The 24,091-nt window shown below is 40.3% G+C and overlaps 1 protein-coding gene across 3 annotated transcripts; it reads right to left on the bottom strand.

Annotated features, from left to right (window-relative positions):
- Positions 1–198: 198 nt before the first annotated feature.
- Positions 199–24,091, bottom strand: LOC135585835 (calcium/calmodulin-regulated receptor-like kinase 1). Of its 3 annotated transcripts, none has more exons than XM_065100565.1 (9): positions 23,707–24,091; positions 12,540–12,601; positions 11,391–11,742; positions 10,879–11,032; positions 10,650–10,776; positions 2,587–2,672; positions 2,415–2,486; positions 1,215–1,418; positions 199–774 (listed from the first exon to the last, which is right to left on the bottom strand). In XM_065100565.1, exons 3-9 carry the CDS (start codon positions 11,684–11,686, stop codon positions 439–441), a joined length of 1,275 nt encoding a protein of 424 aa, XP_064956637.1. In that variant the 5' UTR covers positions 11,687–11,742; positions 12,540–12,601; positions 23,707–24,091; the 3' UTR covers positions 199–438. The 3 variants fall into 3 exon arrangements, with proteins under 3 accessions (XP_064956637.1, XP_064956638.1, XP_064956636.1); XM_065100566.1 differs by lacking the exon at positions 12,540–12,601 and having other exon boundaries at positions 11,391–11,479; positions 11,570–11,742; XM_065100564.1 differs by lacking the exon at positions 12,540–12,601.

Raw genomic sequence — 24,091 nt, 5'->3', positions numbered from 1 at the left:
ATGGGAATTAGGTTCTAATTCTGATAAAAATTGTTTTTAGAAAAAGGCTATATATATATATATATATATATATATATATATATATATATAGTACAAAGTATAGAAATTTAATTGTCAAGGATAGAAATGGTACAACGTATATCAGAAGTTTCACATCTCCAACTGAAGCAAAGGGGACACAAGATATTCCAAAAGACATCAAGAAAGCCAATATAGATTTTTATTTGCTATGTTGACAACCAAATACTGATGCACAAAGGTCCATGTTACAGAGGAATTAGAGACTATGCGACACTTCCAAGCCCTAATCCATGACAGTCAAAATTATAACATCTTTTCGGTGTTTGTTAATCTAACATGCATACTATACAAAGCTATCATTGTGAATGGATTAGTAAATGAATGAAGAAAGATAATGAAATACACATATACAGAATTTCAAACATCAGGCAGATCCAACACTGTGCCGATCGATGCCACTCTGTGATGTTCAGATATTGACCTGTGATATTTTGATGGTCCTATGTCCAAGGATTCTACCTCTGCCGTGAAGGGCGATGATCTCGAGCAATGATGCTTTCTGAAACTGGCTTGTGAAATGTGGTATAGTGTCTGGACAACATCTCTTATCGGTGGCCGATTTCTAGAAAGTTGATTGATGCATTTATATGCGACAGCTGCTACATCATTAAGTTCTGTTATGTCGAACGCCCCATCAAGCCGGGGATCTGAAATTTCCTCCCATCCAAACCTTCCAGTGGCATTTGAAGTAGCCTGAAAAAAAAAAAACATAGTGAGCATCTATATATGCAGAATAGATATGTTTTATAACTCAGAAGGTCACATGAACTACCTGTAGTACAAGGGCATGACACAGATAAAACGAGTGCCAACTAGAATTATTAGTAAATTTCCTTGCCTTGAGCATTAGATATACCATTTTTTTCCTTCTCAAATTGCATATCTAGACCTTTTTTATATGATCTAAAATTGCTCACCATTATGGAATACTTGATTTCACAAGTGACAGTTTACTCATATGACAGTTTACTAGAAAAATCAAGTGACAGTTTACTCATATGACAACTCTTCCTTTCTTGTGGTAAATGACAGACTTGGCTATACTTCAATGAATTACTTGGAAATTTAGCTACTCAGATCGAGTGTGCATGTACTACAAGGCTTTATTTAAGAAATAAGAATAGAGAACTCACAAAATTAACATATTCCATAAGACCCTGCTGTGGATTCCGCCCTGTGATCAACTCGAAAAGCAGAACCCCAAAGCTATAAACATCACTTTTCCTTGTGAGTGACCTCGAAGATATGTACTCAGGATCAAGATAACCAAAAGTTCCTCTGACACTGGATGTCCAGCACCCAACCATTTTTACTCTCGCTAGCCCAAAGTCAGCGACCTGATCAACAAAGCATTTTATTTATTTTGTGCTTGAATTCCACAAATTATGTAGTAAAGAAAGAGAATAGCAACAGGATGGAAACTTCCAACACAGAAGTCCTCTACTGATTGGAAAAGTATATCCAACTTCATTCTCTGATAAATTGGCTAATGGCAAAGGATTGCTATGATGAAAAAATGTAAGGTCTTCATGTGCAACAATCTCTCATCTTGTCATAATTTCAACTCATCGACAACTCTGTCTTATCAATCATCAAAGTTCTCTAACCAATTAATTAAAATCATTGTGTGTCACAAGCAAAACTGGTGTATGCTAAATCTAGAAAAAAGTACTGCTCAACTTAATAAATAGGAAGAACCTTAAACAGACTGGAGGAACATTAAAAAACAAATAAAAGGAACTAGTCAATCATAGAATATGATCACCACTTAGATGACTTAGTGTTGATGATTACGTAATGACATGGAAGTTTATCATTTCTTTTCTTTAAGAAATTTGTCATTTCTGACAAATAAAAAATCCAAGTGTAACCCTCTGCCGACAAGCGTATAAGAAACAAGCAACTAAAATATTCAAGATATGATAATGTCTCTATGTCACATATAAATTCCAGGATCCTGGTAAAAGAAAAGGTGATCTAATTAATGAGGATTCCCCAAAGGCAGGGATGTAGGAGTATTAATGTATGCAAAATTTTTAGAATCTTGATAGAAACAAAACACAACAAGTTTACTATATTAAACAAAAGATTAGAAAAACCCATAGAGCTTAGATCAAATCTAACAAGTTATTGGATGATACTGGGCAGTCAGATGCACACACACAAGTTATTGGATGAAAGAAACAAAACACAACAACAAGTTTAACTATTCATTCTTGGTTTTCTATTATTTTATTGAATGATACTGGGCAGTCAGATACACACACACAGCCCCCTTCTCTTTGTTTTCTTCCCCTATCAAACATTCAAGTCCATGTGATATTCTGGCATACCCTAGCTCGCATGAAGTTGTCTAACAATATGTTTGAAGATTTGATGTCATGATGCACTACAGGTGGGAAAACCTGCAAGATTAAAAGACACAAGGTGCTTGTTAAATTTACAGAGAAAAAGATACATGAACCTGTTCATCATCTCAGCCAAAAATAATGTATGTGATCTTACACCATCATGAAGATACTCTAAGCCCCTCGCAACATCTAGAGCTATATTAACCCTCAAATCCCAACTCAATACATTATGCTTTTCACCTGCAATTAATAAAAAATATTGATAAATATCCTACAAGCGAAAAACAGAAAGCTATATGCAAAATTATAGTGTTGAATATAAGCAAAGATAGTTAATGGAGTTCATGTGTTTTGCATATTTGAAGAACTCTATACAAGATCACAGAACGCTTTTCTGTTGAAAAGTAAGTCAAATTAGAACTGGTGCTAGCCAGACCTTCATGCAGTTATAGAAACAACATTATGTAGTCTATCATTTCTAATTTCTCGGATTAACAAAATAAGGTTACATTGTAAAAGAAATTCTTGAACAATCGTATCAATAGTGATTGTCTGTCAGTTAAAAATTCCTATGTTAATTAAAAGATTAATGCCTTCTTATATCAGTCCACGAACGATGTAAAGCACTCTATAGTAAACCAAGAAAAGCTTGAAAGCCCTAAGGTAAAGGTGCAAACATTAATAAAAGGACATTCAGTAGACCTAACTATCAGGTTCAGCCAACCGTAAGACCTAACTATTTTTGTGTATGCCTGAGTAGCATTTCATTGTTGAATAACATAACCATCAACTTAAATCAACAAACATTTAATGCTCAAGTTTTGAAACTCTGCATCCCTTCATGATAAAGAAATATCACAGACCATACTGTCACGAACGGTCGTCGCGCACCCGCAACAACTCCGTTCAACGAACCATTCGTCGCTCACACCCGCATGTACAGCTGCTTGACAGCATGTTTTCTCATGGTTTTTTTGCTGTAAATATGTAAGTTCGAACAAGCTGCAGCGTTGCAAAGCGATCGCTCACCGAACTGAGCAAAACAGCCCAAAACGGCTCCGTTTTCGCGTGCCGCGGGAGGTGAGCGGAGTGCTGACTCCGCTCACCAAAATGTTAGTCATCTTAGCACCCAAGAACCCCCCGGGTGACACATGGCTGGATGGGGCTTCGGTTATATACCGGGCGTTGAACACTCTTTCGCAAGTTCGCACGTGACCTTTACGGGAACTTGGTTTTGCGCCCGGGACCAGGTGAGCGACTGTTTGTGGGCTTGCAGCTGTTCGTTCATCCTTGAAAGCCTTGTTTTTCTCCCTCTCCCTCTTTTCTCTTGTGCACACAAGGTGTTCGACGATTTGCTTGTAAAGCTTCCCTTTTCGCGAGACTTCGGGACTTGTCCGTTGCTCGTTCTTTCGATCTAACTTTCTTTCTCTTTTACAGGTCCTTCGGGACCTACGAGAGGTTACAAAGTGGCTGATCCTTGCGGAGCAAGATCGCAAGGGCAAAGCGCGACTTAGGCAACGCAAGCTAAGTTCGCGTCTTTGCCACACGGGTGACTCGCGACTTAGGCAACGCAAGCTAAGTTCGAGTCTTTGGCCGCAAGGGTGCCTCACGCCTTAGGCAATTCCAGCTAAGGTCGTGACATTGTGGTCTCAGAGCGGGCAAGCTCTTCGATCGAACAGCGAACGAACTTCGCAACTTCGCCATGGCAAAGCATCGTGGCGAATCAAGCAAGACGGGGCAAGCCGGAACCTTGCCCCAAGCAGCCGCAGGTGGGCTGCATGTGCACACTCGCTCTCATGCTGTTAGAGCCGCTCACGAGGATCGCGGCAGCGAACAGGATGAGCGAGAAGTTGGCAACTCTCCGCGAGCGGAGGAAGCGCAATATGGTGCGCTAACTGGGAAAAAGAGTCATAAGGAGAGACTCACGACGGCGGAAACCCGCCTGGATGTTCTGGAAGCGAGCATGGAGGAACTCTACCATGGCCAACAAAGACTTGTTGGGGTAGAGAGCTCGCAAGAGGAAGCGGAGTCCAGGATCGACAAGGTCGAGGCCCTAGTCGACCGACTGTCTGATGACACCAAGGACTCCGTGCAGCACTTACAAGATGTTGTGGCGGAACTCACCGCAAAGGTGGCCATGCTTACAAGAACGCTAAATGAGGGAGGAGGCAACACCCGCGCTGCACCGCCACAAAATTTGAGGGCATCTGAGCCCCATGGATATGGAGGGGCCAGAGATGCCAAGGAGCTCGAGAACTTTCTGTTCGACATGGAGCAATACTTCCGAGCTACGAGGCCCGATTCTGAAGATACCAAAGTTTCTATAGCAACAATGTATCTGAATGGAGATGCGAAACTTTGGTGGCGAACTCGTTGGGAGGAAATCCAACAAGGTCGGTGTCGAGTCGACACATGGGAAGACTTGAAGCGGGAGTTGAGAACTCAGTTCCTACCGGAGAACACAGAGTTCGTCGCAAGAAGGAAGTTGAGACAACTCCGCCAAAGTACCACCATCCGAGACTATGTGAAGCAGTTTTCTGCACTAATGCTGGACATACAAGACATGTCCGAGAAGGACAAGTTGTTCAGCTTCCTTGATGGTTTGAAACCATGGGCTCAACAGGAGTTGAATCGAAGGAATGTTACCGATGTAGTCGGGGCAATTGCAGCTGCAGAAAGGCTTACCGACTTTGTTTCCTCTGAAGACCCAGCGAGAAGGAAACAATCTTCAGGCAATCGCCCTCCAAAACATTCTCGAGGGAAGGAGCTCGGGGGCGAACAGAAGAAGAAGAGCTCCCACAAAGGGCCGAACCCGAAAGGCAAGGCCTTAAAACCTGGAGGATGCTTCTTGTGCGGAGGACCGCACATGGTAAGGGAGTGCCCACAAAAACAAGCACTCAATGCATTGACGACTTCCATCCACCCTCCCCGATCGGACAAGGGCAAAGCTGTCGCCCTTAGCTCAAGCAGTTCTGAATCCAGCAGCGACGATGAGGAGTCGCAAGGACCCCGAATGGGAGCAATGCGTTTGCTGAACGCTATGCGGGGTCAAGTGGGGGAGAACATGAAGACGAAGGCACAAAAAGCAGGAAGTAGCGAGCTGATGTATGTGGACATTAAGCTAAATGGCCAAACGACCCGTGCAATGGTGGATACGGGCGCTACCCACAACTTCATAGCCGATCGCGAAGCACAGCGACTTGGGTTGACCTTGGAGAAGAGCCCAAGCCGAATGAAAGCGGTGAACTCGGAGGCCAGGCGAATCTCCGGGTTGGCGAAGGGTGTTCCTATCAAAATCGGGACTTTGAGCGGAAACACCAACATGATGGCCGTGCCACTGGACGACTTCCAAGTGATTCTTGGAATGGAGTTTATGCACGCGGCGAAGTTGGTGCCGATGCCGTTCTTGAACTCCCTATGTATGATGGGAGGCGATGACCCCTGCGTGGTTCCCGTCTCTCGGAGAGGAACCAAGGAGCCCCAACATATTTCGGCATTACAATTGAAGAAAGGGGTGCGAAAGGGCGAACTGACATTCGTGGCTGCTATGAAGCTAGAGCCACTCAACGAAGAGGCCATTCAAGAACCTGTTGTGGTGGCGAACGTCCTGAAGGAGTTCAAAGACGTTATGCCACCCGAGTTGCCGAAGACTCTTCCACCACGCAGAGGCGTGGATCACAGTATCGAGCTGGAGCCAGGAGTGAAGCCTCCAGCGAGACCACCCTACCGCATGCCCCCGCCAGAGTTGGCAGAACTCAGAAAGCAGTTAGGTGAACTGCTAAGCGGTGGTCTCATCCGCAGCTCAAAAGCACCTTTCGGAGCTCCAGTTCTCTTCCAGAAGAAACAAGATGGGAGCCTCCGATTATGCGTCGACTACCGAGCCCTCAACAAAGTAACAGTGAAGAACAAGTATCCCATCCCGCTCATTGCGGACTTGTTCGATCAATTGGGCAAGGCGAAGTATTTCTCAAAACTCGACCTTCGGTCGGGATATTGGCAGGTGCGCATTGCTGAAGGCGACGAAGCAAAGACTACTTGTGTGACCAGATATGGAGCGTTTGAGTTCTTGGTGATGCCTTTTGGCTTAACTAACGCTCCGGCCACATTCTGTACTCTCATGAACCAGCTATTCAAGGAGTATTTGGATAAGTTCGTGGTCGTCTACTTGGACGATATCGTCGTCTACAGCCAAACGCTCGAGGAGCATGTCAAGCACCTTCGGACGATTTTCAAGGTTCTCAGGGAGAACACGTTGTTCGTAAAAAGGGAGAAATGCTACTTTGCTCAAACTGAGATCCTATTCTTGGGGCATCGAATCGGTGATGGCTCCATTCGGATGGACAAGTCGAAGGTGCAAGCAGTTGCGGAATGGCGAACTCCAAAGAAGGTGCCAGAGTTGAGATCCTTCCTTGGTTTCGTCAACTACTATCGACGCTTCATTGCCGGGTATTCGAAGCGGGCAACCCCACTGACGGAGTTGCTGAAGAAGGAGCAGCCTTGGAAGTGGTCGGACAAATGTGAGATAGCATTCCAAGACCTGAAAGCTGCTGTCCTAGAAGAACCAGTGCTCAAATTGCCAAACTATGGAGAGCCCTTTGAAGTCCACACAGATGCTTCGGACTTCGCTATTGGAGGAGTACTCATGCAGGAAGGTCATCCGGTGGCCTACGAGAGCCGCAAACTCAACGAGACCGAGAGGCGGTATCCAGTGCATGAGAAGGAGATGACAGCAGTGATTCACTGTCTACGAGTTTGGCGACACTACCTTCTCGGGTCGCGATTTGTGCTGAGGACAGACAACATTGTCCTGAGTTATTTCCAAACTCAGAAGAAGCTCTCCCCAAAGCAAGCACGGTGGCAGGACTTCCTGGCTGAATTTGATATGGCAATGGAATACAAGCCCGGGAAGGCGAATGTCGTGGCCGATGCGCTGAGTCGGAAAGTGGAATGCGTGAATGCTGCACAACTGGAGGGCAGAGGCCAAGCAAGTCAGTAACACTCCAACTTCCTTTCCCGAATCAGAGATGGACTGTATAGTGATCCCCAAGCAGTTATCCTGATGCAGCTCATCAAAGAAGGCAAGGCACGACGATTTTGGGTCCAGGAGGGACTTGTTTACACAAAAGGGAATAGGGTTTATGTTCCCCGAGTGGACAATTTAAGGCGTGAACTCTTAAAAGAGTGTCACGATTCCCTTTGGGCTGGACACCCCGGCATTCACAGAACATTGGCTCTCGTGGAGAGGGCCTTCTACTGGCCAAAGATGGGGATTGATGTGGAGGAGTATGTTCGAACATGCCTTACTTGCCAACAAGACAAGGCGGAGCAGCGGAAGCCGGTGGGACTTTTGGAGCCGTTGCCCGTACCAGAAAGGCCATGAGAGAGCATTTCCTTAGACTTCATATCAAGCTTGCCACCTGTAGGGGGACTTGGATCGATACTCGTGGTGGTCGATCGATTTTCAAAGTATGCAACTTTCATTGCTGCTCCCCTACATTGTTCAGCTGAAGAGGCGGCCAGACTGATGATGAAGGGTGTAGTGAAGTATTGGGGAGTCCCACACAATATCATTAGTGATCGTGATGCTCGGTTCCTGGGACGATTCTGGACCGAGCTATTCAAATTGTTGGGGTCAAAGTTATACTTCTCTACAAGCCTCCACCCCCAGACGGATGGCCAGACTGAAAGAATAAATTCGCTCTTGGAGCAGTATCTCCGGCACTACGTGAGTGCCAATCAACGAGATTGGGTGAAGCTGTTGGACATCGCCCAATTCTCCTACAACTTGCAGCGGAGCTCTGCATCCAACAAGAGCCCCTTCGAAATTATCACAGGACAACAACCGTCGACTCCGCACACTATGGCAATTGGGTATACTGGGAGTAGTCCATCAGCCTATCATTTCGCAAAGGAGTGGCATCGAAATGCCGATATTGCGCGAGCTTACTTGGAGAAGGCGGCAAAACGGATGAAGAAGTGGGCAGACTTGGGAAGGCGACCACAAGAGTTCAAAGTTGGCGATTTGGTGTTGGTAAAGCTCCAACCAGCATCACTCCAATTCTTCAGGAACAGAGTTCACAAAGGATTGGTGCGTAAGTATGAAGGGCCCTTCCCAATTATCAGCAGAGTAGGCAATGTTTCTTACAAGTTGCAGCTGCCGGCGTGGTTCAAAATTCACAACGTTCTTCACGCCAGCAACCTGAAGGCCTACCATTCGGATCCGCAAGATGCTTCTCGAAGTGTTCCAACTCGGCTTCCTCCCATCACAGCCTCCTACGAGAAGCGAGTGGAAACCATTCGGGCGGATCGTAAGATAAAGCTACCCAGCGGAGCGGAACAGACAGAGTACTTGGTGAAGTGGCGAAAGCTTCCCCGAACTGAAGCCAGTTGGGAGCCTGAAGACGCCCTGCGACATGAAGAAGAAGTCATCAACAACTACCAATAAGCGTCGACGAGGGCGTCGACAGTTTAAGTGGGGGAGAATGTCACGAACGGTCGTCGCGCACCCGCAACAACTCCGTTCAACGAACCGTTCGTCGCTCACACCCGCATGTACAGCTGCTTGACAGCATGTTTTCTCATGGTTTTGGGTCATTTTGCTGTAAATATGTAAGTTCGAACAAGCTGCAGCGTTGCAAAGCGATCGCTCACCGAACCGAGCAAAACAGCCCCAAAACAGCCCAAAACGGCTCCGTTTTCGCGTGCCGCGGGAGGTGAGCGGAGGGCTGCCTCCGCTCACCAAAATGTCAGCCATCTCAGCACCCAGGAACCCCCCGGGTGGCACATGGCTGGATGGGGCTTCGGTTATATACCGAGCGTTGAACACTCTTTCGCAAGTTCGCACGTGACCTTTACGGGAACTTGGTTTTGCGCCCGGGACCAGGTGAGCAGCTGTTTGTGGGCTTGCAGCTGTTCGTTCATCCTTGAAAGCCTTGTTTTTCTCCCTCTCCCTCTTTTCTCTTGTGCACACAAGGTGTTCGACGATTTGCTTGTAAAGCTTCCCTTTTCGCGAGACTTCGGGACTTGTCCGTTGCTCGTTCTTTCGATCTAACTTTCTTTCTCTTTTACAGGTCCTTCGGGACCTGCGAGAGGTTACAAAGTGGCTGATCCTTGCGGAGCAAGATCGCAAGGGCGAAGCGCGACTTAGGCAACGCAAGCTAAGTTCGCGTCTTTGCCACACGGGTGACTCGCGACTTAGGCAACGCAAGCTAAGTTCGAGTCTTTGGCCGCAAGGGTGCCTCACGCCTTAGGCAATTCCAGCTAAGGTCGTGACAATACGGCTAGTTCAAAATATTCATTATCACTTCATAAGGAGACAAAACAAAATGAAAATTTATCATACGATTATAAAATTCCAAAATTTTGAGTGTATGAATACCTTGATACAGTTAAATAAGCTTGAACATGAATAAAGTAATAGTTCCAAGTTCCAACCAAGAATTTTAATTTCGAATGATACCGCCCGTACCGAGTGGTAGATACTGGTTCGCTAGCAGATCGGTACAGCAGACCACCCGCTATCGGGCAGCATTGTCAATTGGGGATGTTTTCTCCCCGTTACTGCTCGAAATCAGTCCGTAACGATCGATTTCGATTGTCGCCACCTGCTACCAAGCGGTATTATCTGAGGAAGAAGGAAGAAGAGGGAGCAAAAAAGGGAGAACTTGGAGATCCGACACCGCTCTCCCTTGACGATCCCGATCCGTCACCGGACGCCGCATATGAGATGTCGCCTCCTCGGCGCTGTCGGCGACGAGGCCTCGGCATCGTCGGCAACAAGGCATTGGCGTCGTCGGGGACTTCTCCTCATTCGCACAGGGAGAAGAAACGAGGTGACGTTGCCTCGACAACGTCGACCTTTTTTTTAATTTTTTTTACTTTATTATTATTATTATTATTATTATATATATATATATATATATATATATATATATATATATATATATACCGAACGGTACACCAAAGCGTATCACTCGATACGCTCGTACCGTATCATACTGAGTTGAGCTTGAAACGTCGGTACGGTACGAAATTACAAACCTTGGTTCCAACCTTCAAGAGTTCTAAGAATGAGCAAATTAAAAATGAAAGACATAGTTTGATAAAAAAAGCATAGCATTAGATACATGAACACGACCATAATAATTCATTGCTCATCATCATACTTGAGAAAATAATATAAACAAGTAACAAGCATTGAGCAATGACCAAACATACTGTACAATTGAGACGCAAGGCTGCCATTGGTCATGTAATCATATATTAACATATGCTGGCCTTCTTCAGCACAATATCCAACCAAATTAACAATATTCCTATGGTGTAATCTCCCAAGAAGTACCACCTGAAAAGAAAGGAAAAGAGCAAAAATCTCTACCAGATTAAGTTAAAATACCACTGAAGGGTGAAGGGTGAGTGGAGATAGCATCAAAACGATGGATGTTACCTCTGTTTGAAAATCCTTCTTGCCTTGCTTAGAATTAGTAGCAAGAACTTTAACAGCAACTATCTCACCAGTGGGCATCTGAGATTTATAAACAGGACCAAATGCCCCCTGACCAATCAATGTTTCAAAATTACGAGTTGCCCTTTTCAGATCCCTGTAAATAAGAATAACAAGCTACATTATCAGGCAAAAGAGAAACATGGATCCAAGTTATACTGGGCGCTCCCATATTAAAAATAACACAAGGAAATTAGAAAACAGAAGCATAAAAAAGATTGCTTTCTGGCTTATGAGTGAATTCCATTTTTGTAAAATCTTTAGGTAGAGACCACAACTGTAATTGGAATTTAATTTAAGAGGCTTTAGTAACAAACCACTATGTGGTGGTGCAATTTCTTGTGCCATATCATACTCATCATTGAAAATACTTAATGAAGTATAGAAGATGATAACATGCATATTTGTACATTAACTAAGTTAAAAATTGAGCAGATTTTTGTTTTCACCCATACTTGAAAGAGTATTTTGGAAGTTTTTTCCTCTTAGTTCCTTTCATCCATAAGGGGCCACCTGCTTCAGAATCAGAATGCCTGGGGGACTCCTGTTCCATGGTAGAGTCTGAGACTACGGAAAAAGCATCAACACCATTGGCACTTATGGGAATAGTTGATGCCCTCCTTGAGAGGCTTACCTGAGTGCGCTTCTTATGGGACAAGATCCAGAGCTTAGCACCTGTAACTAGAAGCATGCAAATCACTACCCCCATTGTCAGCTCTAGAATCAGCTCCGCTGATAGAACACCTTTCATCTCGCCAATACACCTTCAGTTCTAGCAGCTGGACACAATCCACTTGAGGCAATATCCTGAAACAAAAGTCTTGGTTTAATCCTAATCCATTCAATTAGAAGAGCAAAACACAAGCTAATTCCTCTTTGTCTGCCCAGAATGAATGAACAATGTTTTAAGACAATATGGCCAAGAAGCACTAGTAATTAAGACAAGCACTTCTTGGGGAAAAACCACATGTTTGCACATCAATGTGGCCACAGAGATATCTAGATCGAATCACAAGTGCTCCATGGTCAACATCACGTAATTTAAGACAAGAAGCACCAGTTATTAAGGTCAAGTGGATGATCAGAAAAATAACCACAGTTGGCGTCATCTCAAGTCAGTTATTTCTATCAGCATTCTATATGCAATAGAGGGGGAAAAACTCCTGCTTTTTTTTATCTCCAGTCAACATTGACATAGATAAAAAAGAAGAAGAAAGGTTTGCACTTTTGACGAAAGAGCAAGGATGGTGTAATTTCAATTCATACCCAAACAACAAACCTTTCCCCCCTTGCATGAAGAACACAAATTATGTGTAAATCAAACTGAAACAAAATTGGCCTATAAAACTGAGATTGCAAGCACAAAAGCATGACAAGAATAATCAGACAAGGTGTCACATCATGCCCTTTTTGGTTTTCACAATGCAAAACTTGATCAACTTTCCACATACATCATTCCAAAGCAGTATAAAAGTAAACTAATCTATTCAAACAGAAATTTCAATTTTATTTTTCAAAATAAACAGCTCTCTGAAAAGTAGCAAAACAAGCTCTATTAGCTTGTGCTAAAAGTCATAAAATGCTAAGACTCATTGCAATGTTACCTAGCTGTAAATGAAGGACTTCTCTATGCAGGAATCAGAGATAATGTTGTTACAAGGTTAAACTGAAAAATAAAAACACAATATATCAACAAACACGTTGGAAAGGAACCTCATAAACATCCTCTCTAGACATATGAGAAATATCAAAATAAATTGAATCATAAAGCAAATGTCAATCAAATCATGTTGCATATCAATATCATGATCATCACCAGTCACGTCTCATATGGTGGCATAGGTTGGACACTTGATAGTGCACTCTCTCAATAGAGAATAAAGTGTTCTTACTTTATACAGAGTGGATTGAGAGAACCCATAATGCACTCCTAATAATGGATGGAGCAATGCCTCTCACCCACTAAAGTGGAGGCACATTCTTGTCAACAGTGGATGAAACAATCATCTAGCTGCCACTTCCAGCATCCCACTAAACTCCGAAGGGAATCATCCTATTAGTAATTTATTAGGGAAACATAGTCCTCATGTATCATCTCATGGCGTGCATTAGTCTAATTTCAAATTCAAATTCTAGTAATTCAATTGAAATCCACAACAAATGCATCATATATATCTTTTGAATTCATTAAACATCGAAATCATGAAGTGTCAATCCCAGTAAAACCCTTAATTGACTTGAAGTCTAGATGAATTGGTCCAATTGACTTGAATAGTTTTCGCTAGAACCCACTTGAATCAACTTTAAATTCACATAAAGCTGACTTGGATCACCCTAAACCGCAATAATTGAATACGAATTGGTTCAGTTTAGGCTAAACAAGCTTGAACCAATCAGAATCGACTCAGACAGAATCAACCTGGACCAGCTTGAACCGACAAACCGATCCGATTCAACCAATGTGCAATGCCAACGACCGAGCCACAAGGGGCCATGGATCAAGCCTCTCTGCAAAGAGGCTTTCTACTAGGCTCAAACCAGGATGCAAATCACATAGGTGCTGGGTGATGCTGTGCTGAGCCATAGACCACATTGAGACAACCCGTCGAGCCATGCCAATTGCCGCCACTATAAGCGTTGTCAAAGAACCTAGATGCTAAAAGGTGCCAAGGTTCCAAAACAATCATTAGGGTTAAAAGCAATTATTAAAATAAAATGTGAGGTCTTATTAACAATTCATAATATGTTATTAACAGGAGTTAAATATTATCAATAAGACCCAACTATTATTTACAAGAATTAATGGCAAGATCAAAATCAAGAGCGAGGTATACCGGCAAAGTGCAAAGGAGACAAGAGGAGAGGTGCAGTGGCAGAGAAGAGTAATAGAATCCGATTGACTCCAAAGGCAGTGTAGTCCAAAGGTAGAGAGGAGCAAAGGAAGATGCTATCACAACATTGGGGAAGGGTGCTATCACAAATGTTGGGTGTCAAAGAAAAGGCTGTCAGGTGAGTGTGACAGGGATCAATGGAGGAGGGCCGCAGGTTGGAGAGATTTTAATATTTTATCAATTGATTGAGCCAAACCATATGGCTCAGTCAGATTAGATGAAATTGAGAGGGTGAGGGGGTTTTAATCTCTAAACAATTGACTAAGCCAAACCAGATGACTCAATTAAATTAGATCAAACTAAGGGGATTTGATTTAATGTGCTTGGGCTGACCAAGCGAGTGCCTAGAGCGCCCAACGTCTAAACCTAAGCACACACTTAAGCGCCCAAGCACAGCTCCTCACTTGGATTGTCATGAGGTGCTTGAAACTTGCCTTGCTTGACCGCCTAGGTGAGCCCTGTTAATTTCACTATGCAAGGGTCGCCGGGCCGTAGGGTGTGGCCCATTCCATCAACGATTGGTTCGATCGACTAGATGGGCTGATTTGATCCGATCGATGGGTCTAGGCTTAGGTCAAATTCGATCATGGTTAGACCCGAATGCCAATATCAATTCTATCTTTCTTTGAATAGAAAAATTAAAACCAATTGATTTAAAAATTTAGTAGATAATACAAGTTTTAATATAAAAATCATGTTATCAATAATTAGATTCTTATCTACTAATTTATTTAAACATAGAATAAAATTCAAATTTTATAATATCATAATTCTGAAATTTAAAGAATGAATATCTAAAAAATAACATGAACAACCTAGATGAAATATTAAAAATATGCATAAATAACAAAAAATTAATCGCAAAGATCATTGGATTTTAATATTGGAATTTTTAATCAATATCATACTTTTAATCTTTAAAATCATAACAAGCAACATTATTTATTAAAATCCTGAAAATGTAAATAATTGACAAATGATAGTTGAAGAAGCTACCCCTTAAATCTTCCTCCCTCACGATCCCCCTTGTTGACCGTCAACAATTGCATTATCTACCCGTTATTAAATAGGAGAAGAGGGAGAGTTTCCCACTAAGGAAAGCAATAATTGATTTTTAGATTTAATAATTAATTTTATTTTATGTTATTTTATTACCAATTTACCCATATGAATTAGGAATTAGATTTCAACTTGAAAAAAAAAACAAAATAACATATCCAAGTAGAACTCTAATCATATAATTTTATATTTCAAAAGAAAAAATATTTAAAATTCTCGATGATTACACAAGGGATCATAACATGAAACGGAATAAAAAAATATGTTATATTTTTGAGGGAAAATAGCTCTCTTCAGCAGAGCCACATTTCACCCCTCTCTGAGTCCTGGCTTCAACTCAATTTTCCACAAGAAGTCAATGACCACCATCACAACTACTCCGTGCAAAACACTACTCCTTATTGACCCCCATGCAGAACATTCAATCTAAAACCTTTACATGTCATGCTCTCTAGCATTGCTACATCTGTTTCCTTTGACTACCAAGGCACCATGTAGACGCTATACATTAATTATTCTTCTCTGGGTTTCCTCATACATACATGATGTTTCTTTCCTCACATAAAGTATTTCCACATTTGGGTTTCCTGACCACCAAGGAGACTAGCAAAAATATGCACTAACCCCAATAATATTTCCCTTGGTACGTATTTATGTCAACCATGAACATTCTATAAAATTCATGCACTGTATCAAGCTCATTACATGAAGTTCTTTCCAATTGCGTCTGCATTGGGTTGTCATGAATGTATCTGGATTTCTACTTTGCACATTGCTAAATCATCATATTACTTATCTTAATGACTATTAAGTTTTATACAACTTGTAACTTAGACATCCACATCAACATCCTACAGACTCATACGCAAACGATGGAGCCGCACTCCTATCTGATTCCCCATAGAAGACCAACCATGGAAGATCATGTTGCACAACTGAAATCATGCAGCATTTTGCACAACTGATTCCCATGTCTAGAGACCTTTTCTGTTTGTAGGTTGCCAAGGGTTGGGGGGTTGCCATATTTAGCAGTAAGAGTTTTGGTATGCATATGTAAGAATTATATAGGCCCAATTCTTTTCCACACAGTGGAGAGGTCTCTTATGCCTAAACCACCCCGATCCTTAGGAGAAGTAATGGTATCCCAGTTGAGCAGTTTTTTCTTCTTGTTGCAGGTAAGTTTCCCGAAAGAATCTAAGTTTTTCGTTACCCCTGATGGCAATGAGGACATCATCTTCAAACATTAGATGTGAGATTTTAGTGCGAAGGGAGTAATTTTCTAGCTAGAAACATAGGAGATCAACAAGCATGAGAAAGTTTATTGGACAACGACAAATATATAGGGGAGATAGGATCTCCTTCCCTAATTCCTCTAAAACTGTGGAAAGGTCTAGAAGTGTTACCATTAATGATACAAGAGAGATCATGAATGGTCAAGCAAGAATGGGCAAGCTCATTGAACACTGAGGGATTTCCTGCTCTTGAAATTGAACATTGAGTGGGAAAGCTCGTTGGCAATGGTGAGTATGAACTTGCAAGTGAATAAATACATTGAAATTATTATGTTATCATTATCTATATGTTTCAATATATAGGCTAAAAAATTTTCTCGAAGTCTTCCTTTTTCATTTTAAAAAGGATCTCTCACACTTTATTTAAAAACAAACACAAGCAATTGCATCCTAATTTTTTGAAGTGAAATCTGATTTTGCAACAAGATTTAGTTTATATGCATGCATTATAGTTTGTATGACATCTTTGTATGTCAAACTAAATGGTGTGTATTCGTAACTATCAAATTCTTTGATCAAAGGTGTCCAACGACAATGTTATGTTATGTAGCAAATTCACGCCCAAAAATGTTAAAATTATACTCTATTGTTTGTCTAAATCGAAGAAGCATTTCTTATTTTTGTATTACAGTTCATCATTTTTAAGGTACTTAAACATAAAAAAAGGCATATCCAATGCACGAGGTTCCTACCAATATGGGATCTAAGGAGGTCAATGTAAGCAGTCTTACCTTTAAATATTTAAAGAGACTATTTTTATGACTCAAACCCTGGTCTCCCGGGTTGCAAAGAAACAACCTTATCATTGTACCAATGCCCACCCTCAATTGTATATTCAGTAAGTATTTTAAGATGCCATGGTGTCATCAGTGCCAACCTTGACTATAATCCTCTTTATATTTTCCTAATTGGAAAAGGCAGATACGGTAAACATCTCACCTATCATTATCTATTTTTAAATTTTTTATACCGTTATATGAAACACATCTCATCAATTATTATTTATTTCCTATACTTAAATATATTAATAAAGAATAAATTTATTCAATTCATATAATAGTTAAGATTCTCCCTCATTTTCTATATAAACCCAAGCAAGCACCCTCTCCATTTTCATCTTGTCATTCGTTTGGGAGGATTAGACTACGAGGGAGTAGGCGAAGGTCATCATAGGAGATAGTAGATTTCTTCATATCTTTATTTCAAGTATTAAAATTATTGTTCAATTTTATTTCTTGTAGTTCATTAACAATTCATGAAAATTCATGACTTCAGATAGATTTATAGGAGAGTAGTGGTGTCTACCCGAGTTTATATAGGAGATAAGAGGGAGTATCATTATTGTGAGAAAATTTATTTCATATTAGTTTTATCTTTAAATAAGAATTAAATAAAATATTTATTATTAGGATTGTTATCATCGAATTGATTGTCATAGAGCCAAGTTGACTTGACCTAGTTACTGAAAGTCATTATGTCATGAGAATTTATTTCCAAGAGGTTAAGTCAATTCTTCGGGACAAATCCTTTAAGGTGAGTCCTTCACATCGTAAATGTCAAACAAGCACCAAGGGTATTCTAGACATGGTCACTCTCATGTTCAAGTCAATGAGAAGTTTGAGGAGAGAGTTAAGAGACAATTTCAGATATCGAACCATACCCAAGAGACTCCTATTTATAGTGTTGAAGGGAATATTCCTTTCAGCACCAAGAGACTCCTATTTCAGATCACAGACCATACATGGTGAGTTTGTCTAGTTGGGCTTTACATGTCGAGTTTTAGTTAATCTGAAATATTGGTCATATCATTTGCCCCCATTGAGCTTTTAGAATGCTTACTCATGCCGAAGTGCAATGTATGCCTCAGGAACATGCCAATATCCTGCATTAAACATCAGTTATAGGTACCTTTAGAACTTTTGCTTAAGGCACATGCGTTGAACATTGATGATGGAAAGCCACATCGAGCATCTCACATGCTTTGTCCCATTGCATGCTTTGCCCGATCAATGCATGTTGAGAGCGAGAGAGGCTTTCCCCATAGAGGAGATATCGAGCGTGTTGATTACGAGGAGATATGTTGACCATTACCCTCACAACCTATTGAGGGTTTTAATGTTAAGGATGCACTAGCATCAAGTGGTCCGCACATTGCATTGGTAACCCAGCATTATCTCGCATAATTCGAAAGTAAGCAAGTGAATTGACTTGCGAGTGTCTTTCCCATGTCTTTAGCCATCATCAGGATGGATGAGAGAAAACAAGTGAACCGACTTATCAAAATCATGCTTAGTCTTGCTCCTCATGGCAAGTATCACCTTGTAGGATTTTGTGTTTCTAAATTTCTATTGTCTCTAATAACATTTTCCTCTTCACAAACATGAATTTCAACAATCTCCATGACACATTGGGGAAGTCTTGTCGATTGAGCCAAGGAACGAGAGTTTGAGTCCAGGAAGGATTTAATTAATCCAACTCAAGTGTTGAGTCATTTCCACAATGATCGCTCTCGAGGGGCTGAAACTGAGAAGACCCATATGACTGGGGGTGCATTGGGCTCCAAGGGCACCCCTCTCTTGTGTTCGGCTTCCTCACAAGCCACAGACCATGGCTCCAATGGCAAAGCGATCGAGAACTAGCATCCTTGGCAATCAAAAGGGCCTCGCCTAAGTGAACCCTACGATTATAATGGCACTGGGTTTGCAATGAATTGGATCATGAACTCTCTTGAGTCCTCCGATCAGCTTGAAGCTAGGTGGGTACTACCCAAAGATGCACAACCTTGTAGGGACGCCCATCAAGGGATTAATTACCTTTGAGGTAGCTTGATCCTGAGTTGGCAAAGGAACTTTACTTCGCTCCCATTGAGGCAATGGTCACATATGTTGTAAAGGACATGGTGAAGGTAATCCTTAATTAATGTCTCAATGTTGATAATATGTATCTTAACTTGTTGCTCTATTACAGAGCACATCCATTCGGTCATGTCATTGATAGATCATGTTCTCTGGGATCCTCATAACTAACATGAATAAGGAGATTGACGATCTTAAAAACAAGTTATATGGAGAGGACACACTATCGAGCCCAAAGAGTTGACTCACCTTCAAGGCCAATTAGCAAAAATGGAGAAGTATTTGACAGAGGCCAAAGCAACCATTCCCGAGACGGAGAGAGCTCATAAGGAATCCAAACATCAATTGCACATACAACTCTATGAAACTCGAGTGGAGAATCAAAGGCTTCATGGTGAAAATGTTGACTTAAAGAGTCACGCTAAGGATCTCCAGGGTGAAGTTGGTGAGATGAGCAAGATCATTGACGACAGATCGAGTAGCTTCAAGCCGAGATGGTTCTTCACCCGACATGATTCGCCGAGGAGATTGCACATTACAAGGAGTCATTAGGATTCAACATATGAATGTTAGTTCATACAAGTATGGGTACAACTTGGCCATAGCTCGAGTGAAGCCTTAGAGTTGAGCCTTCCACAAAACCAGAACTCCAATCTTTAAACTTTGGGACCTTAGAGTTGAGCCACAACTCGCTTATAATTCAATGACCTCCGCAAGACAGATTTGGCTTCTCGCTTATTGGATAATGGACATTGAGGTCAAGAAGGTCATCCACTTCTAGGCCATTTCCTGATGTCATCCTTCTCCCCTAGAGATTCAACAACTGTGTTGATTCACCTTTTGAAGTAATTAAGTGAATGTTTTCGGGGATTTCTTGGTCATCGACAAGTGGACCAAAGATTATTATAGGATGTATATAAGGGCATAGATAAGCACTGAGGGGTGAGCATCAACTACTTAATTTGTCTTTTGAATCTTGAGATATAGTTTGGCAACAACTCATCCTTCCCTCAGAGGATCACGAGGACGACCATCATGCTTTTTCTTTTTTACAATGATTACTATTTTCTCGTATTTCCTATAGGGTGATGGGCAACAACCCACCCACATATTAGTGCAAGGCGCATATACGGTCATGGCCACCTTAAATGTTGTTGTAGGTGCTTTTGTCGAATATCTCCAAGTATAGCATCGAAAAATTGGATACCATAATAGTCAATTGATGCCACTTCCTCTCCATATAGGATTTCGCACCTCAAGTCTTTGAGCGAAGTATTTCTTACAATTAAGCCTGGACAACATAACCCATATTGGTTGATTGAGCCTTAGTGTCTTGGTGGGCATGTGAGCCGCAAAGGAATCCTAGATTGTGGTTGATGAGGCATAAGGTTTTGTGTAATCACCAATTATGCTAACTACAGAAGGAATGGAATGACTATCCACATCTCTCTCGTAAGGGCCTAGACTTACAAGGTGAATTCGAAGAAGGGCTTAGCAGGTACGATGACTTGAGTTGGATTTCTTAAGGCCGAGGGTACTGAGGGATCACTAAAGATTTGGTGATAATAAGGTGGAGCAAGAGTCAGTCCTAGTGTCCCCATGGCCCGAGGAATTGAGCCCGATCCAGGGTTAATCATCGTCCATAAGGCCGGATGAGGAGTTTCCTCACCTGCGAGTTCTTAAAGGGTTTCTTAATTCTAGATTTTATGTGATTGTGCCAAACAGTTAATGTCAAAATTAGTCACCGATCCACGTTATGAAACTAAATTGACTTGGCCCAATTCCAGAAGGTTAGTGTCACAAGAACCAAATATCCACGGGTTCAATCAATTATGCAAGATAGAATTCCTCAAGGTGAGTTGCTCATGTAGGAAGAGCCAAGGGGGATTCCGATCACTCCAATGCTTAGGTCAATGAGAAGTCTCAGCTAAGAGTCAAGCAAGGAGTTCTAAATCCGAACAATACGTGAGAGACATTTATAGAGTGTTAAAGAAAGTATTCCTAGAAACAATAATATTTTGAAGAATATTTCCCCTCTGACTCATGCTAACGTGACGAGCTCTATGTCAAGTTCTAATTGGCCAAAAATATAGGTTATAATAAGGTGAAATAAAAATAAATAATAATTGATGAGATATATATCAAGGTATAAAATATTAAGAAATAAATAAATGAAGGATGAGATGTATGTCACATTTAACTTTTCAAATTAGGAAAATAATAAAGAGGATCACACCCCTATTCAACATGAATGCTACATATTTTATTATTTTTTTCAGACAAAGGAAACCAGGTTATCAAGTTGGGAATGATGATCTTGCACTAATAGTTAATATGTTTCAAGGAATTTTTGTTTTACTCATAAATGAATGAATTAATTTATTTTGTAATGAGTATAGGGTAATTTCTCAGAAAAGCCACAAGTTTTGGGATTTTCTCGTATAACACCCCTCATTTCAAAAATGCCTAAGGAGCTTCTACTGTTTAAAATGACAAAGATGACCTCAGCTTACAACTTTAATTTTTGTTTTCGCTAAAACCCAAGTAGACCTAACCAGTTAAACTAGTTCGATGTTAAACTGAACCAGTTAAAAAGGTTCGATGTTAAACCAAACTAGTTAGACTTAGTTTGATGTTAAACGAGCCAAATAAACTAGTTCAACGCTGAACCAAACCCATTACAATGTTTTTGAATAGGATTACAGTTTTTTTGGTTTAGCCAATCTAGTTATAGTATTTTTGTATTGGGTCACAGTTTTTTTGGTTATTGACTTAAAAACATTGTAATCTTATTTAAAAATATTGTAACTAAGTCTTAATTAATTCAAATTGCCATAAGCATTAATTATTAACCTTATTATACGTATTATGATTTCATTTTATATTTTATTTGAGAATTCTTAAATAAGTTTGAATAAAAATTAAGAATATTTTGACATATTTCAAAATAAAAGATAGCAAATCTTTATTTTTGTTACATAACATGAATTTTTAAAAAATATTTTAACATTTTATTTATCAAAAAGACGTTAATAAAAAAAATCTTAGTTAGAGTATTTTGAATAGACAAACAGTGGTTTTGTCACTGAATCAAGACATTATAACTCTAATAAAGAACATTATAACTTGGCTTCAATTAATTAAAATTTTCACTAACATTAAATATCAACTTTACAATAGGTTTGGAGGTATCATAAAATTATAATTATAATTATTTAAATAATTTTGGGTGAAAATCATGAAAGTCTTGGCATATTTGAAAATAAGTCATGCCAAAAGCTCTAATTCTTTTCCACTTTGTCTTAAATTTAAGTCTAAACATTTTAAAAAACCTTATAGTATTTATAATAATTTATTATAAAGAAATGATAATAAAAATTAATGAGATATTATTTTTCAGTGGAGTTATTAATCAAAAACACTATAACTCAATTCAAAATCATTATAAATAAAAATATAATAACGCTATTCAGAAATATTGTAGACAAAAAGCAACCAGAAACATTACAATTCTACATGACACTGTAATACTAGATCTGTTTAGCTCAAACTAGATTTTGATAAGAAAATATTATTTTAAGGGTATTTTGATCTTTTTATTTTTAGAATTATAATTACAATAATTTAAATAATTTTGGGTGAAAATTATGAAAGTCTTGGCATATTTGAAAATAAGTCATGCCAAAAGCTCTAATTCTTTTCCACTTTGTCTCAAATTTAAGTCTAAACATTTTAAAAAACCTTATAGTATTTATAATAATATATTATAAATAAATGATAATAAAAATCAATAAGATATTATTTTTCAGTGGAGTTATTAATAAAAAAAACTATAACTCAAATCAAAATCATTATAAATAAAAATATTATAACTCTATTCAGAAATATTGTAGACCAAAAGCAACCAAGAACATGACAGCTCTCAACGACACTGTAATACTACTGTTTAGCTCAAACTAGATTTTGATAGGAAAATATTATTTTAAGGGTATTTTGATCTTTTTAGTTTTTAGAAAGGGAATGAGATCTCATTGGGAAATATAGAAATGGGGATGCTATCCGAGAAAAACCCAAAACTTAAAAGCTTTTACCGAAAAATCGCCCATGAGTATATAAGTGATTGAGAAAATACAATGAAACATGAAAACAAAAAATTAACTCTGTAGTTATGGAATTTTAAGGTGACGTTTACACAATATCATTTTTTTCGATTTAGAGTTAAGTCATGTCAGGGCATAACATTGACATTATGCAACTCATCAACCATTCATGTAGTCAATAATTATCTTCTATACGTGATGAATTACCATAAGAATGTGGATCAATGCTAACTGTTATTTTCTCAAAAGCAAGATTAGGCTTATACAATCTCATACTTTATCAATTTTCTTAAAGCAAACTTAGGGTTTCATAACAGTCCTACAATATTTCGTTCTTTCAAACGGACTCAACAAGGATAACATCAAGAAACCACAATCTACCCTTCATGTTATAAATTCCACCTGGAATCAGCAGACTCTTCGGGATAAGCATATTTCATAGATCAACGTCACACAGAAAAATCGGCAAACAAGTGAAGAAGAATCTTTGACTGGTTTTTTCAAGAAAAGCAAATGAATAACCAAGCAAGCACACAACAAGAAAGACATTGAATACTGTAAGAAACTTGAGTACCGATAGGTATCAAAGGTAGTGCCTTTCTCCAGTTAATATGATCAGCAACCGCGGATGACGCCCTAGACACACACAACAAGAAAGAGAGGAGAAGAGAAGACAGAAAAGAGGCGAAAGCGGAGAGGAAAGGAAGAACCAGGGGCTCGCCTGAGACGAAGAGATTGGTGGAGGGCTCCGCCGATGGAGGGGCCGCAGCAGGAGGCGGAGATGGAGAAGATGCGCCGGATTCCCATTCGCACCGCCGCCATCGCTCGTGGTTGGAGGAGTCGCAATCCCCTCCCTCCATATAGCGAGAGCAATTTACAAAACCAACCCCGTTCAAACTCCTGCGAAAGGAAAATGCCACGCAGGTGGACCACATCACCCCGTAAACTTCCCCGGATGA

This window comes from Musa acuminata, chromosome BXJ2-3 (genome assembly GCF_036884655.1).
Source record: "Musa acuminata AAA Group cultivar baxijiao chromosome BXJ2-3, Cavendish_Baxijiao_AAA, whole genome shotgun sequence".
Lineage (NCBI taxonomy): Eukaryota > Viridiplantae > Streptophyta > Magnoliopsida > Zingiberales > Musaceae > Musa > Musa acuminata.
Note: the sequence above shows the minus strand (reverse complement) of the source record. Positions and strands in the feature narration are given on the sequence as shown.

What these genes read in the sequence shown, in the direction of transcription:
- LOC135585835 (XM_065100565.1), bottom strand. Translation starts at nt 11,686, where the DNA reads ATGAAAGGTGTTCTATCAGCGGAGCTGATTCTAGAGCTGACAATGGGG. An exon ending in AGAAGGATTTTCAAACAGAG is followed by an intron (nt 10,777 to 10,878) that starts GTAACATCCATC and finishes CTTTCTTTTCAG; the next exon opens with GTGGTACTTCTTGGGAGATT. An exon ending in TTATGGAATATGTTAATTTT is followed by an intron (nt 775 to 1,214) that starts GTGAGTTCTCTA and finishes TTTTTTTTTCAG; the next exon opens with GCTACTTCAAATGCCACTGG.